The 17,870-nt window shown below is 40.2% G+C and overlaps 1 protein-coding gene across 4 annotated transcripts in view; it reads right to left on the bottom strand.

The window, feature by feature from the left end:
- MLLT3 (MLLT3 super elongation complex subunit) overlaps window positions 1-8,276 on the bottom strand; it is a 273,944-nt gene extending 265,668 nt beyond the window's left edge. For 2 of the 4 annotated variants that reach the window (XM_016960673.4, XM_016960675.4), the window contains exons 1-2: window positions 7,358-8,276; window positions 5,761-5,941 (exon numbers count right to left, since the gene is read on the bottom strand). In XM_016960673.4, coding sequence (XP_016816162.2) covers window positions 5,761-5,941; window positions 7,358-7,369 — 193 coding nt within the window. In that variant the 5' untranslated portion in view covers window positions 7,370-8,276. Of the gene's footprint in view, window positions 1-5,760; window positions 5,942-6,879; window positions 7,257-7,357 lie in introns of those variants that run through there. The other 2 variants (XM_016960674.4, XM_063787949.1) reach the window with 2 other exon arrangements.
- Window positions 8,277-17,870: the final 9,594 nt, after the last annotated feature.

Below are 17,870 nucleotides of genomic sequence, written 5' to 3'. Positions count from 1 at the left end.
TCAAAGAACCAAGAGAAGGAACAAAGGACCTTTAAGGCAAAATTATCAAACCAAGTGATATCCCTGCCTGGCCTACTTCATAAAGATAGGTAGTTCTACAAAGGGGCACCTACAATAATGAATATAAAAGACTTCTGCATAATTCAGATAATGCATCACAGAATGGACAGTGATAGGCCGGGCACAATGGCTCATGCCTGTAATCCCAGCAATTTGGGAGTTCGAGGCTGGTGGGTCGCCTGGGCCCAGGAGTTGGAGACCAGTCTGGGCAACATAGTGAAACCCCATCTCTACCAAACACACACACACACACACACACACACACACACGCACACAAATTGCCAGGCATGGTGGTCCACGCCTATAGTCTGAGCTGTTTGGGAAGTGGCTTGAGACCAGGAGATGGGAGGATGGCTTGAGTCCAGGAGATGGAGGTTGCAATGAGCTGAAATCACACAATTACAACCCAGCCTGGGTGACAGGGCCAGACCATGTGAAAAAAAAAAAAAAAAAAAAAAAAAAAGAATGGACAGTAATAGTAGCTATAAAATATGTCCAGAAAAACCCAAGTTTAAATTATCCTTTTCTGAAAAAAATTTTGTTAGGTAATCATTCACCGGAATTTAATGAGGCAAATACCTTGGAAGATTTACCTTTTCTCTTTCCATTAAATAAGTTTTTATTAGCAACAATAATAACAATCAGCTTCCATGTATTGGGCAATTTATGTGTGCCAGATTGTAGGCCGAATACTTTCTATCAGCAGTTCTCAGAGTGTAGAGTTAGGATCTCAGGATCCCTATGATCTTTTCAGGTGATTGGTGATGTTAAATCTATATATATAATAAAATCTATTAAGTTATTTGCCTTTTTCCTTCCCATTCTCTCGTGAGTGTGTAGCAGAGTTTTCCAGAGGCTACAGGACATGTGATAACACAACAGACTGAAAACAGAAGCAGGTAAGAGGACCTAGTTGTCTTCTATTAAAACAAAGAGATTTGAAAAAAAAAAAAGAAAGAAAGAAAAGTAAACAATGCCCCTCTTGTCACTGTTTTTAAGAAAATGTTTATTTTTCATTAAAATGTTACCTGTATGTTAACATGTAATAGGTTACTACCTTTAGACAAATTAATTTCTTTAAAATGTCTCCATTTTAATTTCTAATACACTAAAATTAAGATATAACTTACACCAAAAAAACTCTATGCATTCTTCAATTTGTAAGTGTAAAAGGATCTTAAGCCCAATAAGTATGAAAACAGTTGATTTATATTTCAACCTCAACTTATGAGGTAATAGTTCTATTTTATCATCATTTCCATAATGCAAATGAGAAAAGAGACACAGAAGTAACTTGTCCAAAACCACACAAGGAGTCTCTTAAACCAACATTTGAATACAAGTCTGTAATTCCTAACCCTAAATTCTCTTCATCTTTAAGCAACAATATCTACCCAAGATATTAAAGATCACTTTTAGATCTTTAACTTTTAGATAGCTACATTCTAATCCCTATTTTTAAAACAATATTCTATATTGGTTTTTTATTCTTTTTCAGTTTTAAAAAGTTATGTGTGCTCATTGAATGTTTTAAATATACAGAGTTAACTTTAAAAAAAAATCAAACACTACAAAAATAACCTCCCATCACCACCACAAGTAGCTACTAAACTACTAGTAAGAGTTTGATGCCCGCTAATGCAAATTTACTTATTTACAGACATGCACATGTATAGACATACATATACTTATCTGCACAAGCACTTTTTTGAAAAAATGAGATCACAATGATTTAGCAACTTGCCTCATTTCACTTAATTATTCTTGAAGATCTTCCTGCATCTACAAATAGATATACCTCTTTTTATAGATTATCATCATTTAATTGTATCCAGTTGAGGGCCCATATATGGCTTGCTTCCAAATTTTGACTATTACAAAAACAGTCACAAGAAACATGCTGTATCTTTGTGTACTTGTGAGAACATATTTGTCAGAAAATTCCTAGAAGTAAATTTGCTAGGCTAAACAGTATAAACATTAAAAATCTTAATAGACCTTGCCAATGTTCTCCAAAATACCCCTGCCCAATTTACATTCTCACCCACAGAATATGAGATTTCCACCAACAATTCAGCTTTTAAGTGCCTTGGAAAATTATACTTTATGTGCTTCAAAATGCACAGCAGTAAAACTGTTCTCACTGGTCATCTAAATTTCATACAGAACCCTACACAAATAACACTCGCTGAATCTATCAGAACAGTCACTCATCTTCATTTTGTTCCTTATATCTTTTAAATGACTCTGAAGAGAAAATATACCAGATGCACACAACATCTTCAGCTAGTAAGCCCTCAAGTATTAGTTACCTTGATAAAAACTTACCCAAATTATTTCAGAAGACCATTTAACACAAATCAAAACTATGCAGTAAAGCTGGCCTCATACACTTAAAGGAAAATTGTTAGAGTGGATTTATTAAGCTTTATCTGCCCACTCAAAGGACTAAGGCTACAAATAAAAAGCTATCAAATCATACCAGTGGCCAAATTAGCTTCCATAAAATAATAAGCAACAGATTTCATATCATAAATGTCAGTGAAACAAATTGCAATAGTAAGGATGGCTGTAACTGGAAAAAAAGTTCACTCAAATTCACATCATACTAAAAACAAAAACATTAATATTTTAAAAGAAATGTTTTGAATGTGACTATTCATTTCAGTCATATCAGACCAGTACAAATCTTTGGTACTAATAAATAAGATATTGTCTTTTTTTGCAGGTAAATAGTTTAAAAATGCATCATACTCTGACCTACCTGTTTTGTCATGGCTAATAGACATTCCAGGCTTCACCATTTCATCAAAATCTCTTTTCTAAGATTTTGTGCCAGTAGTTTTAAATTGAAGGTCTCGCACACATCTTTATGACAGAGTAAAATCTCATTAATTCAAATCCAATTAGCTCAATTCTGAAATGGTATACGTAATTCTCATTAGGCTACAAGTTAAAAATACTATAATTTTTTCTCCTACAAATTCTAATATTACTGTGAAGTAAAGGAAATCAACCTGAAAATCAATTCACTTTTCCAAACCAAAGATTTACAAAACTAAGGACTCTTTCATCTTTGTGGCTGAGCAGTTCATCCTCAGTCCTAAGGCTCATCTCTGTTTAGCAGCTACTGTATACAGTGAAAGTGATTTAGATTGTCACTATAGCCAACACAGCTTATTTATTATAGAATATGAGCATTTCTTTTAAAGATCTTATAACTCAGATTTCTCACAAATTCATATTTTCAGTTTCTCCAATTTCCAGTTGGTAGAATTTTACTCTATCACTTATAGATCTACAATATAGCTAACATAACACTTTAAAAGGTACTGGAAGTAGACATACAAATTCTTGGCATTCTTATTCTATATTTATTCTTATCATTTTGAAAGACTTTATAAGCCAAAAAATAAGTCCCAGGATTAAGTGGCATGTTTGGTGTTGCTTGAACTTACAACTATTCCCAATGAACAGAGAAACCTTCTCTTGCAATCTGAATCATGTGTAATTACAGTATGACAAGGTCTCTCCTGGGTGATGTAAGCTGGCACTTTTCCCAGGACTTGTCACATCATGGGAAGCACGCATACAAATAAAAATCCAAAAATAAACATTTTAAAACAATGGCTTATAGGCTGCATAGAGAACCTCCACAGTTGAGTATAAAAATTGAGGAATCCAACCAACAAGCAGACATCTCTCACCAGAGACCTCTGAGAAGTCATCACCGCTATCAAGCAGCTTACCACGCCTAGCAACAACTCCCAGGTGTGGCCTATGTGAGCAGCACCCTCATGTTCCCTCAGGGTAGACAGAAAATCATTAAGTATAGGAAATAAAAATAACATCAATGCACACATCCACTGAAGCAGAAAAACAATGGTAAAATAGAGGTTGATCATCTTCAATTTCATAATGCCAATTTGTTGATTGTCAAGGTGCCTAAACAAAGTTACCTTAAGAGCTACATCTTCTGCCAACTGAGTTAATTTTCCTAATAAATGTTGCTTTTTAAAAGCTTATTTCACCTTGAAGTGAACTGCAGCCAAGTAGTAGTAATAATGTGTACCAAGGGTCTTAGAAAGTGGTTTCTTTTGTTTAAACTCCTCTGCTCTACAGACACATGGAAAGGGAGAGAGAGAATCCGAGAAGCAGCATATCAACCTCATCAGCGATAGAAATTTGACATCGCTCATCCTTACCACAGTTTGGAGGAAATATGAAATATAATAATCTCTGACTATATTTTAACATAAAATGCTAACAAATTTCAAATGTTATTTCCTATAGGCCGTGCATATTTCTAGCCCTCTATAAGAAACTGATTTATTAACCATCCAACAAAGACCATCAAATTCAACTGTTCAAGTTTTCAGGAGGAGTTATAAACCAAACCACTAAAGGCAAAAAATACAATCCTACTTCCCATTACATGAGCTCTGGAAACAAAACTAAGCACCAATACAAACCTCTGCCACCTCTAAGGCACACGGCATTTCTCCTTTCTTTATTCAGCCCCCTGAATGTTCAATAATTTCCACATAGCTCTAAGCGGAATGGATTTATTATGATGTTACTCTAAGAAACGACAGGAGTTCTAGATGCCAATAAAGATTACGGATCAAATGGAAGATAACTACTAACCATTGTGTCGACTTAGATAAATAAACCTGCTCACAAACAAAGCACCTTATTGTATTTGTACTGTTACCTTCACTAATCCAACTAAAACAACTAGACATTAGTTTTCCAGAGGTTGAAGGGAAAAGAAATCGGTATTTCTCAAACCCTCTTTAAATTTCTTTCAAAATGACACTCCGTTTCTTTTTTCCAAAACTGTCCTGCCCATTATGGAAAACGTTTGGGACCGCAGAGGCCCAGCAGGATTATGCAAACTAGACTCCAAGGCTAAGAACCAAGGTGGGGAGGGACTAAAGCAAAAGGCTTCCTCCACATCGTTCCTCTTCAACTTAGCTTCGACCTTTGCAAGAACAGTCTCCCTGCAGATCACATCCGGCAGACACTTTGGAACGTTGCTCAGAATCAAAGGAGCAGTCAAGTGGCACGCGGGGGTGGGAGGGAGGAACGAGTAAGCCCCCCAAGTAAACATAAAATCCAGACTGGAGTGGGTGTGGCGGTGGCTAAGCCACAAAAAGAAAAGTCTATGGCAACTGGCACCTGGTGCCTCACACACAGACAGGAAAGCACAGAAGACCCTAAAGAGAACCGACTTGCCAAGACCGAACAATAACTACATCCAATACATTCTTTGCTAATAACACAGGTAAATCTTAATTTCTCTAGGAAAACACACACACACACACACACACACACACACACGCAAAGTGTTTATTCCCTCCAGCCCGATTCCCCACATCTCCAAACTCAACAACTAATTGCACCTTCCCCACAGAACCCGCGGCTAACCCCAGAGGACTGGTGAGGGCTGGCTTGGGATGAATAAACACTCGACACCTGACGGTCCTTTCTCTGCGGTGACTTTCACCAAGCCGAAGTGGCGCGCGCGCGGGCAGGCGGGAGCCGGGACCTGGCCCGCGCGGCGCCGCGCACCCGGATCCCGAGGCTACGCCGGCGAGCGCGGCGCGGGGGGCGGGGAGCGGGACAGCGGGACCGCCCGGGCCAAGCGATTGTTTCAAAGACATTTTTTATCAAGACCCTTTTGTATTCGAGCCCTACCTCTTTTTGGCCTAGGAAAGCTTTCGTGCAAGTGGAAGACGACTTTCTCCACAAAGTGCTGTATGTTACTGTGCTCCGGACCGCGTACGAACACCATCCAGTCGTGGGTGAAGCCCTCCACGGTGGGTTTTTTCCTCACCTGGGCGCGGTGCCCCAGCTCCAGCTTCACCTGCACGGCACACTGCGGGCAGGGGGAGGAGAGACAGCCGTGAATAACAGGAAGGCGACGTTTCGGCAGTGAACGTTGCGCCTGACATTTTTTTCCTCCTTCTTGAAACGCACATAAAAGGAAACGGCGGTGCCCTCTGCATCCACGTTTCACGCGCGTGGGCGCGCACACCCCACACCCCCAAATATACCCGCCCGCCCGGCCCGGCTTGGCCCCAGGCGCCCCGGGCCCCGCGTCTACATCGGACAGGATTGTAACGGAATGTTATCCCCAGTCGGGAAGGGGGTCGGGGAAAAGAGGGAGAACACACTCAGCCACGACAAGCACGACAACAAATGCATCGGAAACAAATCAGAAGGCGATGCCGGGGCGGTTTCCCGGCGTGGGAGGGGAGGTGGCTGGGACCCAGGGGGACCGAAGGGCTCCTGGCGAGCCCCCTCCCCGAAAGTACCGCGGCGACAGGCACACGCCGAGGAAGTCTTTGTGTACGTGTGTGTGCGTGCGTGTGGAGCGCTGTGCCAGGCGGAATGGAAACTACAGGCAGCCTCTGCTGATGGGCACAAACTCCCGTGCTCTTGCCACGGGGTTCGTGCACAACAAAAATGAGACGTCGTCATACACACTGAAACACACACACACGCCCGCAGGAAAACACGCCGAGGCATCCATAACTTAGAGCACCCTGCACCCCCCAGCGAAAAGCCCCACGCGATCGGCGAGGCCAGTCGAACCGAGCCCCCGCAACACACTTTCAAAAGCCCAAGTGGCTCCAAAGTATCTCCCACCTCCCCCCAAAAAATGAAATTCAGAAAGGCAGGGCGGCGGGCGGACAGCCGCCGAGCCTCGGCTCGCGCTCAGCACCTCCCGGCGCTGGGGCAAAGTTGCGTGCGGCCCCGCCGCTGTCAGCCCCGCACACTTCGGCTCACACACGCGCGCCGCGGAGAACGCACCATCGTAGCGGCCGCGGCGCTTTGCGGAGGTGCGGCCGCCGAGGCTGCTCGCCGCGTCCCCGGACTGTGCCCGCAGCTCCCGGCGGCGGCGGCTGAAATATGGCTGAGTTATTATTCGCCTCCTTCCACCGTGTGTGTGTGTGTGTGTGTGTGTGTGCGCGCGTGTGTGTGAGCGAGAGGGAGTGTGTGAGTGCGCTTCTTGTGACTGCAAAGAGGCGAGGAGGGAGGGAGGCGCGGGGGGTGGAGGGGCGAGTGTGAGCGTGTGTGAGTGTGTGTGTGTCTGTGTGTGTGTGCGCGCGCCGGGGGGGTGGGGGAGGAGGGGAGCGGAGGCTGAGGGAGAGGCGGCAGCTCCCTGCAAGCCGTACCAACCTTTCTCTAATTGGAACCGCGGAGCGCTGGCGCTGTCTGGGCTGCGGCGGCGCAGGGCGAGGAAGGAAAGTGGGGGAGGGCTTTTATTATTATTTTTGCGCGTACTTACCGAGCTAGCCATGCCTGGGGGCCCGGAGGTTTGCTGGGGTGTTGTGTGGTACCCCCCCCCTCCTCCGCCCCCCCTCAGCTGTAATTCATGAAGAGGCTGCTATGAATGAGAGCGCGCCCAGGAGCGGAGGGTAGATGGCGGACATTCTCTGCCTTTTTCCCCCCGCGCTCGCTTGCTCGCTTGCTCGCTCGCTTATTAAACTCAGCCCCAAAAGCAAAAGCAGCAGCAGCAGCAGCAGCTCCAGGGTAAAGAAGATGATTCCGGAGCATGCGCCGTGGCGCCTGACACCCGGGCTCCGAGCCTCACAGGGCGGAGGGAGGGCTTGCGGGCGGGGCGGAGCGCGCGGGGAGGCAGAGCGAGCGAGCCAGGGGGAGCTCGAAAGAGCCAATCACCTGCCACCTCCCGAAACCCCGGCGGCCCGCAGCGCCACACTGGAAAGCCTCGCTTAAAGTAACAGGTTCCTGCTGGGGGGGTGGCAGGGAGGGGACGCTGGAGTGGGGAGAGCGGCCAGCTGGGGAGCCATCCCAGCCCCTGTGTAAACTCGCTCGCCCTACAATAAAAAACGGATTAAAACTGCTGGAATGTAGCCACTGCTTAGAGCCCCCAGCAGCCGGAGAGGGGGCGTTAAATCAAGTCCTTAGCTAGTACGCACGGGGAGGAGGGAGTGGGCTTTCTTTTACTTTCCACCACGTATTTCTGTGGTTTTGTGCTGAAAAGACAAGAACTCACACCCAAACAAACTTACTTAAAGAGAGCGAGAGAAATGCCATCCTGCAAAAAACGAGCATGAAAATAGCAATCACTGAGGCTGTTCTAACCCGCAACGATCCCCTGGCCCCCTGCCCCATCCACTCACAGGCACCCGCCCGCCACCGTCACTCCCCGCCCTTCTGCCACCGCCACCGAAAATTTGAAAATGAAATGAACAAGGGAGAAACAAGGATGCTATTTCCTTGCAAGGGAACGCCTTCCGCTTTGGTAATCCCCGGCTGGGAAGCTTCATAAAGCGGTGCCCAGGTGAAAGCAAGACACCTGGGAGTGCCGGGTAGAGACCCTCGGGGACCAGGTTTGGAGTTGTTTTCTTCGGGAGGCTTCCCCTCCTGACAGCCTACTGAGTTGCATCAGAACGTGGAGGATTGTCCTCTGAGGACGCGCGGGGCAACCGGGAGTCTTAAAATAGCAGATAAAGTTAATACTGACTGTAATGTGCGTAAATTGGATTATAATCTTTAGGCGTATTGGTGACAACCAGCGTAATCCATCTCTGGGTATTAATCCGGTTAGACTCCCGGGTGACAACCAGTCGCAGGAGTGTTCCCAGAGTCGCGCCTCTGCAAATGTTCTCACTCGCGTTGTATTTGATCTCAGTGGCCGGAGATAGAACAGCGCGGCCACGCGTGGGGCGCGGAGAGGAGTATCAACTACTGGCTTCCTTTAGAAACGCAGATAACCTTTAAAAAGGAAACGGATAAGATCTAGACGATTGATTTGAAAGTGAAAGATGGATGTGACTTTGGTTCGTTAAAAAAAGATCCTTGCATCTTCCTAGCCCTTAGACCTCTTTTGCCTTCTCTTTACTCCCCTTTTTCCCTCGCCTTCCAACTTCTTGCTGAACCTTGATTTTTCCTTCTCTTCTCCATGCCTTTCCTCTTTGTCCCTCTTTCTTTCCTCTTTGTCCCTTTCTTTCCTCTTTGTCCCTTTCTTTCCTCTTTGTCCCTCTTCCTCTTTCTGACTGAACTTCCTTGCTTTCCTCTTTTCCCTTTTCTTCCCTTTTCCACAAAAGCAAGTTGTCTCGGCCCTTGAATTGAGGAGAGCAGAATAGCGGGGCGGACGTTACCTAGGGCGTCCTGTGTCCTCGCTGTTAATTTTCAGTTCTCCCAGCAGCTCTCAAAAAGATCCTGGGAATCAGATCGGACCACTTGGAAACAACCTTAGTTTCCAAACCAGCGGCCTTCCAACTCAACTTTTGATTCCCTAAAACTGATATTCCGCTGCCTGTCAGTTATAATCAAGAAACTTCTTTGGCTTGAGGTCCCCAGTTCTTCCCAGCCTTCTACAGGATTTAGCATAGAATGGAGCAAACGACTGAAGGTAGAAACATTTTAATCTAAATCCAAGGGCTTAGATTTGTCAACTGACACACATATACATAACTGCATATCATCCTGTAGGTATATGCGTCGCTGTGTCTGTATGTGTGTACAAGGACTACGTTTATATTCGCAGAGACAAGCTGTGTGGGTAGTATCTACGTGAAGGGGGGACCTATTTGCTGTGCATTATTAAACTTTTGATAAAATAATCAAATTTGAGAGCAGTCCTTTGTAAAATAATATTGGAAACTAAAGGTTATCTGGATATGCCATTAGTAAAGCCATTTCTTATTAAGAAGTAACCATTAACAGCGAGTGTAGCTCAGGACACAGGCAAAAAACAACAATCCCATTCCCCGTTTGAGTTCATTTCAGGGTTTAACTTCTTCCGGCGCCAGCCACCGGACTCTCTTGAGATTGTCTCCAAAACTTGTACCCGCACAACAGATAGAGGTCTCTTTTTTGAATTATGTGTTTGCTGAATTCAGATTTATTCCAGCAATCACTAATAAGCCATAGAGTCTGAAAGGGTATTTTCCCAGTACCCCTCCTTCCTCAAAGAATGCTCTAACAACCCAATGTAGTTACTCCCAATCTCCAAATACTGGACATTTAGATTCCGTCAGTAGATGGCGCACGGAGCTCTTCCACGGACGTCCTTACGTGACCCCTTCACAACAAAAAGATCAGGAAGGGGGAGAAAAGAAAGAAAAGAAAACACAAGACTGAATACTCTCCATTCAGCTTTGGACAAAGAAATTTATGCAAGTCTTTCAATTTATTAATTACAACCTATTTTAATAAGCTTGCCATTAAAAACAATTAAAATCGATTAATTTCCTGTGCAGATCTTCACACTTTTACGTGAGGTAAAAATGTGGAAAATAACCTTTTGTGTACTTGACAATGTAGTTATAGAAAATGTATTGTAAAGAAATTTTAAGACAAACTTCAGTGCTAAATACAGAAATAGTAATATAATAACTAAAATGGAAGTGGTGAGGGATAAAATCATCTACTTATCCAAAGAATAATTATCTTACCAAAATTCATACTGTTGTATATAGCACAGTATGAAGCACCATGGGGTTAGTTTGAAGATCAGAAAAGTAATTAACATATCAAATAAAAATCGTGATGAAGAATAAAAGAGAACAGTGTCTGTGACAGATCACTACCACCACTACCATCATCATTGCCCTACCACCATCATTTTGGCTCCAGCCTTTTTATTTGCAATTGTTTTGTTTAGTCTGGAAGCTAAAGCCAGTTTCCATGTTTCTGGCAGAACAAAGAGAGGGCCTTTAACGTGTAATTAGAGTGTTAAGGAGCACCCTAAAATAAACTTATCTATTTGTTGTGATAGATAATTGATGCACAAATTCAAATCAATAAAAATTTACCATTTATTTCCCGTCATTGCTGTATAGACTTGGGGCGAAAAGAGGAAGAAGAAGCATGGAAAAAACTAGAAAATGTGCCAGACTCTAAATAGACATTTTGCAAAAATCAGACTCAAAGTAATTAAGGATTCTTCTTCCATAATTGTGCACCTTTTTCTGTGTACTGCATCCGTGTGTTTATTCACAAAATCATTCCATGTCTCAGGCAGAGTTAGGCCCTAAGACTGTAAGAATGACAGGATTCCTGACATCAGAGTTTATAAACCAGGGGAGAAGTTTCGCCAAAAACTTTTTTTTTTTTTTTAATTTCGTAACAGCTAAATTTGGGATAAGATGCGTGTCATATATAAGCGAGGAGCATAGAAACCTGACATGAACAGCCCAAGGACAGGAAAAACAGTGGCATGAGATTAGAAGCCAGGAGTCATTGTCCTTAATTCCACCTTTTAATACTTAAAAGGTGGGGAGGGGCAGATATCTTTCTTGCAACAGCAGCCAATTCCTACTTTCCTTTTTCTTGATCTGAAGTATTTTGTATGTTCACTTTTTTACAACTCTTTTAGGGAGAAAAAAAAAAAAATCCCACAGTGAAAGAAAGCTAAGTCTTTTCAAGATCATGAGCAATTCTCAGTCGAAATCATCTCCCCATTTCTTATGGAAATTTTTGGTTCAAAATGTTATATGTTTAACATTATATTTAATTCATGATTCTAGGATAGTGTGGGAACACTAGAATGGTAAGATTCATTACTACTTTGAAAAAAAGATTGCTTTGATAGCCGTTTGAGCACCTAGTCCAGGCCTATTTCCAGAGATAAGAAATACACAGAGCTTTTTTAACCACCAGTGCCTCTTCATGTGTAAATTATTCCCTGAGAGTAATTTAAGCAATGCACTTATACATGCAGAAGACAAGAGCGCCTCCACAGTAATAATTTATTAATTTAGTGGGCTGTATCCTTAATTTAATAAGTAGCACCTCAAGGCCTGAAAATTAATCAAGGATGTCGTGTAAAACCAGCAATATGAAACAAAATAAGTATTGGGGGACAGTTGATATAGTGTGATTGAAAGTGTCTCCCTAATATATACAGGAGGCTTAGTGGAATAGTTCTAGGTAAAATACATGTTGAGTTGAAAATGCTTGCTGTAAAACAATCTATCTAAAAAGTAGACCAAATGACTATATCTTTATGTATCTCTGGCATCTCTTCAAACGCTACTGTGCAATGTTCCTTCTTTCTTTATGTAATGATTTGATCTCTTTTATTTTTAATGGAAATTCTGTTTGTTTTTATATATCAGTTCACCTCTCCCACTCACATATAATGAATCAGGGCTTAAAATAATCACTTTATCTTCAAATAATAAAATATATTTTGTCTTTTTGGTAAAAATGGAAAAATAACATATCAGGCCTATGAACTAATTTGGACAGCTCAAACTTCAACAAAAACTGCCAAAAACTTAGGAAAAAGAAGTAACTCCTAGCCAGGCACAGTGGCTCACACCTGTAATTCCAGCACTTTGGGAGGCCGAGGTGGGCAGATCATGAGGTCAAGAGATTGAGACCATCCTGGCCAACATGGTGAAACCTTGTCTCTACTAAAAATACAAAAAATTAGCTGGATATGGTGGCACACGCCTATAGCCCTAGCTACTCGGGAGGCTGAGGCAGAAGAATCACTTGAACCCGGGAGGCAGAGATTGCAGTGAGCCAAGATCGCACCACTGCACTCCAGCTTGGTGACAGAGCGAGACTCCGTCTCAAAAAAAAAGAGAAATGACTCCTTTCCATCTACTAAATGGTGTGACAGTGGCTTGAAAATAATACTAAGCCTCTAAGAAGCCAGTGATTTACTACCTTCTGGTAGGATCAAGTATCCTGGTTGGGTTAAGCTATTTACAGTCAGCCTTGAATAATCCATGAGTATATTACCTACTTTGTAGATAATCCACAATGACACAATTTATGTTTGTGGGGTTTTTTTAATGTAAATTTATGTTATAGGCAGGGTTTTTAAAACTATACAAAATGTATATCACTGCATCTACTTGTTACTTTCCATTCATAGTTTTTCTCACAGAAAAGTTTATACATTATTTCATTCTTTCTGTTTTGGAGCTCTTTCTAAATTTTACTAAGAAAAACTTTCTAAATTTTATTAACCAATTTTTCATCCCGGATATAGGGTGCTTTGGCAAAAAATTCTTGATCTAAGAAGCAATACCAATCAATGGGAAAGAAGGAATGTTCATTTACAGTTTGCTAAATCAAAATAACTCTTAAAGGCTATTCCTAATTATAGGTCTATTACATATGCTCTATGAATCCAAATAAGGGAAAGTTAGTGAAGAACTGTCTTCTGCACTGTATTGATAACAGTTTGGGAGAAATTTCAAATAGTAACAAGGAGATAAAAATAACTGAAAAATAGCTAAATAACTTTATTTCTATATGATCAAACCCTTAATATTTCTTATTTCAATCTTTTCTTATGTTTCATGACTTTAGCATTTTAGTTTGATGATTAGTTTAATGTGTTCAGTTAACTTTTATTGGCTTTCTATTGAAGGTCAGCTACTTTTCTTGGTCCTTTCAAATCAGGGTAAGTTTAGGATGCCTCTAACTCTCATTTATTTCAAGGCATTTCATAATTATTGAATTAAAGTTGACAGGTTGCCACAACAAATGAAAGATATTATTAAGCACATAACGATAAGCCCTGGTTATTCACTTGTATCCTTATTTAAGAAAAAAAAAAAAAAGATTTAGCCATGACATTGTAGTAACCTCTACTTTAAAAAAAAGGCTGAAATTATTTACTAAGATTAAAACAAGTATTGAAAGCACTTCCAAATTAAAATTTTACTTTGAAGGGATCCAACTAGTCAAATTTGGGACAATTTGAACTTCAGAAAGAATCTATCGTTCCATAATGGTACTTTAAAAAACTAACAAGAAGGTTGAAAACAAAACTTCTTCTTATGGAAAAATGCTAGCTAATATACATAAAAGGAACGATAGGATCAGAAAAGTCATAATTTTGCAGACTCCATAACAGTAATAGATTTAGTCAAGGCTCATTAGTATATGCTGAAAGTATTAAGTGAAAGATTTTGGAGAATACATTATTCACAAAATCTGGTGTTACAGATTACATATTAATTTTATATATCAATATTAATTTAATGTTATAGTATCACAGATTACATATTAATTACAAAGGTAGAAAGAGACCTTTACAGTGGAAACATCTCATGGACACCACTTAACCAAGTGATTAAACTTACCGTCATTTCTAGTGGGAAGAGCTGACATCATGTACCTCTTGAAGTGATGCAATAAAAAAGCATACAGCATCACCACCTATGTATTTTTCTTGCCAAAAATGTTTAACCTGAATCTAATCGAGAAGAAGTAATCAGACAAATCCAGATTATGTAGAACATTTTACAAGATAACTGACCTGAACTCTTCAAATATCAGTATCATAAGGGCCAAAAAAAAAACCCAAAAACACAAAAAAAAACAAAAAGACGAGGATAGGTCCAGATTAAAGTTGACTAAAACATGACAACTAAATACAATGTTTAATACTTACCAGAATTCTGGATCCAAAAACATGTATATAAACACAAAATACCCTAAAGGATATTCTTGGAATAATTGGAGAAATCTGAATCTATACTGTATATTAGAAGATATTATCAAAGTTAAATTTCTTGTGCTAATAGGATTGTGATTAGACAGGCGACTCTCCTAGTTTTTGGAAAATACATGCCAAAGTAGTTAGGGTCGTGTCATGTCTACAACTTACACTCAAGTAGGTGAGTCAAAATAATAAAGATACAGATTAAGATAAAAGAGAGATAAGGCAAATGAATTGAAGTGATCGTTGTACTGCCTTTTCAGTAAATTTGTCTTTTTTTTTTTTAAGATAGGGTTTTATTCTATTTCCCAGCTGGAGTACAGTGGCACATTCATAGCTCACTGCAGCACTCCAACTCCTGCACTTATGTGATCCTCCTCCCACCTCAGCCTCCAGAGTGGCTGGGATTACAGGCACCAGACACCATGCCCAGCTATTTTTTTTTTTAATTTTTTTATAGAGAGGAGGTCTTGTTATATTGCCAGGGCTAATCTCGAACTCCTGGCCTCAAGAAAGCCTCCTGTCTCAGCCTCCCAAAGTGCTGCGAGTACAGGCATGAGCCATCATGCCTAGTCTCTTTTTTTCAAAACATAAATTGTAGGGGGAAAATTGGCTCTTAAGATTCAGAACTAATTTAGGAACTCACTGGTCTGTATATGTATATGTATATGTTCTGTATATGTTATTTGATGTTTTTTTCTTAAAAATATATGCTTAATAAGAACAAAAGTAGGACAAATGAGAAGAGAAAATATTACAATCTAAATGATTTTATTTTTAAGTAAAAGATTAGGTTATAGTTTTTTTCTTTTTTCTTCTTTTCTTTTTTGTCAGTTTAAAGCTTTACCTATTTTATGTTTTCTCCTTTCTGCCTACCACCAAATTTGTTTTTGAATTATAATAATGTGACGGCTTTTAGTTGACTGACATGTTTGAGGTCAGCATATTTGGTGATCTCAGCTTTTCTCTGGGAATGAAGGACTCCAAAGGGAGCAAGAAACTAGACATAGGTTTGGCATGCCCTGCTGAATTAGTGACAATATTTTCGTGGAATGTTCTTTCAAAAGTAGATGCTGTGTATGAAAGGTTTCCCTCATGAGATTACAGCAATTTAAAGGTCATTCAATTCTACAGACCGCTTAATTGTGCCCCATTAAGCATTTCTCAAAAAGAAGTATGTGTGTTTTAATAGCATTCAAGGACTGCCAATATCAGCATTGTCTAACTTAGAAAGATTATTTTTTTCATGGCTTTTATCACTGACCCGGTGTATAATGCACTGACTTTCCTTTTTTATTGCTCAAGGGCAGCTGGATGAGTAGCCTTGGCTCATTTAGAAACCATCTAATGCTTTTGTTCTCAGTTAATATTTTCTTTAAAGGTCACCTACCTCTGACACCTGTCAGGTTATTACTTCTCAAAATCGGGAATAGGACCTTTTCTTGATCAAGTACAGCCAATGCAATGTCTGAAGATTGGCCAGCAGTTTTGAACAAATAGCAGATTAACAGATTGCTCTTTGAGCTGTCATTTTATACCCAGGATCTTTATGGAGATTTTTTTGCCAACCAGGTACCAGAGAGGAATGTGGAAAGAGTAGACTAAATAACAGGGTAGAGAGCTCTGTGTTTCCTTTCCAAACTTGAGAGAGAATGCACAAAGGCACCACTCACTCCTTAAAACGTCTGTGAGGGGTAGAGAAGGTCATTAAGTGAAAATGTGAATTTAAAAAATCAGGTCCCAAATAAAGAACAAATAAACAAAATAAATCCAAACCAATTTAAGATAAAAACTTCCAAACTAGACCATAAAGCAAAATTTATGGGAATTATAAATATGATGACAGTGTTCTGGAAAAATTCTTTTTACTCTAAGAGCAAAGCATTCAGAGACTGGTTTTGATTTTTATTCAGTAATCCCAATGTGGAAGCTGTAATTGTATATAACAGTCCATGTAGTTTCTCAATTCATTTGTTGTTATACTGTGGTTCTTACCCAAGTTGTGGTACTCTGTAAACAAAAGGCACCAGAAGTGTCTTTTGGAGATGTCAGACCTCCTAACCTTTCCTTCAATCAAGGCCTTTAATTTTCTTATACAACCCTATATTTAAAACTATGTACTGGTCTCGCTGTATCCCAGACGTTTTGATTAGAGAGCTAACGCGATGGTCTGACTTCAAGCCAAAACTAAAGTTGAACCTTAAGGCAGTGATCATATGCACATGGCAGGAAAAAGATATACACGCAGTTTCCAGGTCATAATGCAAAATATTCCAAGTCATTTTGTCTTCCTTAACTCAACAACATGGTACAGATTTTTTAGCGAGACACTCAAGGCTTTGATTTTTATTTTATTTTGGAGAGAATGGGAAGAATTTGTAATTATTCTAATTAAAATGGCAATAACCATATTAGTGGATGAAATTGTTTATTGATTCTATTGATATAACATATTCAACAAATACAAAACAGAAAAGAATAACTAGTTTCCCTAACATTATAGATTTATTTCACAAATATTACTGTATACCTATTATGTATAAAGCACAAAAAACTAAATTCTGCAACTTGAAATAGAATTCAACAGAAAGTTAATTTGGATGGAGCCATATTGGTTAAAGGAAAGAGATAAATGTAAGAAAAGGCTGGGCACAGTGGCTCATGCCTCTATTTCCAATAGTTCCAACTACTCAGGAGGCTGAGGCAGGAGGATCCCTTGAACCCAGGAGTTCGAGGACAGCCTGGGCAACATAGTAAGACTCCATCTCTAGAAAAAAAAGAAGTAAAAAGGCACAGGTAAGAAAGACTTCAAAGTATGTAGAGAAATAAGAAAATCTGTTAAAAGGCAATGTTGAAAAACTTGCAAGTAGTTAGTTTTTGAGTTTTGATCTGTTTCCTAGCATAAGTCTACTCATTAAATAATGAGAAACAATATGAATAAAATAATATAGGCATAGTTTGAATTTAATAACAATTTAGAAATGGAGAAGCAAGGGCATTTGTCATTACACAGGATTCTGTCATTACTAATGAATTTTGTCAAGATTAAGGTACATCAATCCTCATTTTTCCAGTTGGGATAAATCAGAACACTCCTGATTCTGGTTTTACCATAGCAGGAGTCTTTAGCTTCATTCTTTTCCCCTCCACTCCAGTATTTTATCATATTGGTTGTTTTGAAAAGCTGCTTTGTGTTTCATGGGTTGAAATTCTGAAAAATTAGATCTGAAGGTAATTGCTGAGGCTTTATGATTTAATTTTACATGTTTGGAGACAAGAGTTCATTGAACTTACAAGCAGATAAATGAAAAATGCTACAAAATGGCATTAAATCAATCTTAGCATTTTTTTCCTTTTAAAATAT

The sequence above is a fragment of the Pan troglodytes genome, chromosome 11 (assembly GCF_028858775.2).
Source record: "Pan troglodytes isolate AG18354 chromosome 11, NHGRI_mPanTro3-v2.0_pri, whole genome shotgun sequence".
In the NCBI taxonomy this organism is placed as follows: Eukaryota; Metazoa; Chordata; class Mammalia; order Primates; family Hominidae; genus Pan; species Pan troglodytes.
The sequence above is the reverse complement of the archived record's forward strand: the minus strand, read 5'-3'. Positions and strand labels throughout refer to the sequence as shown.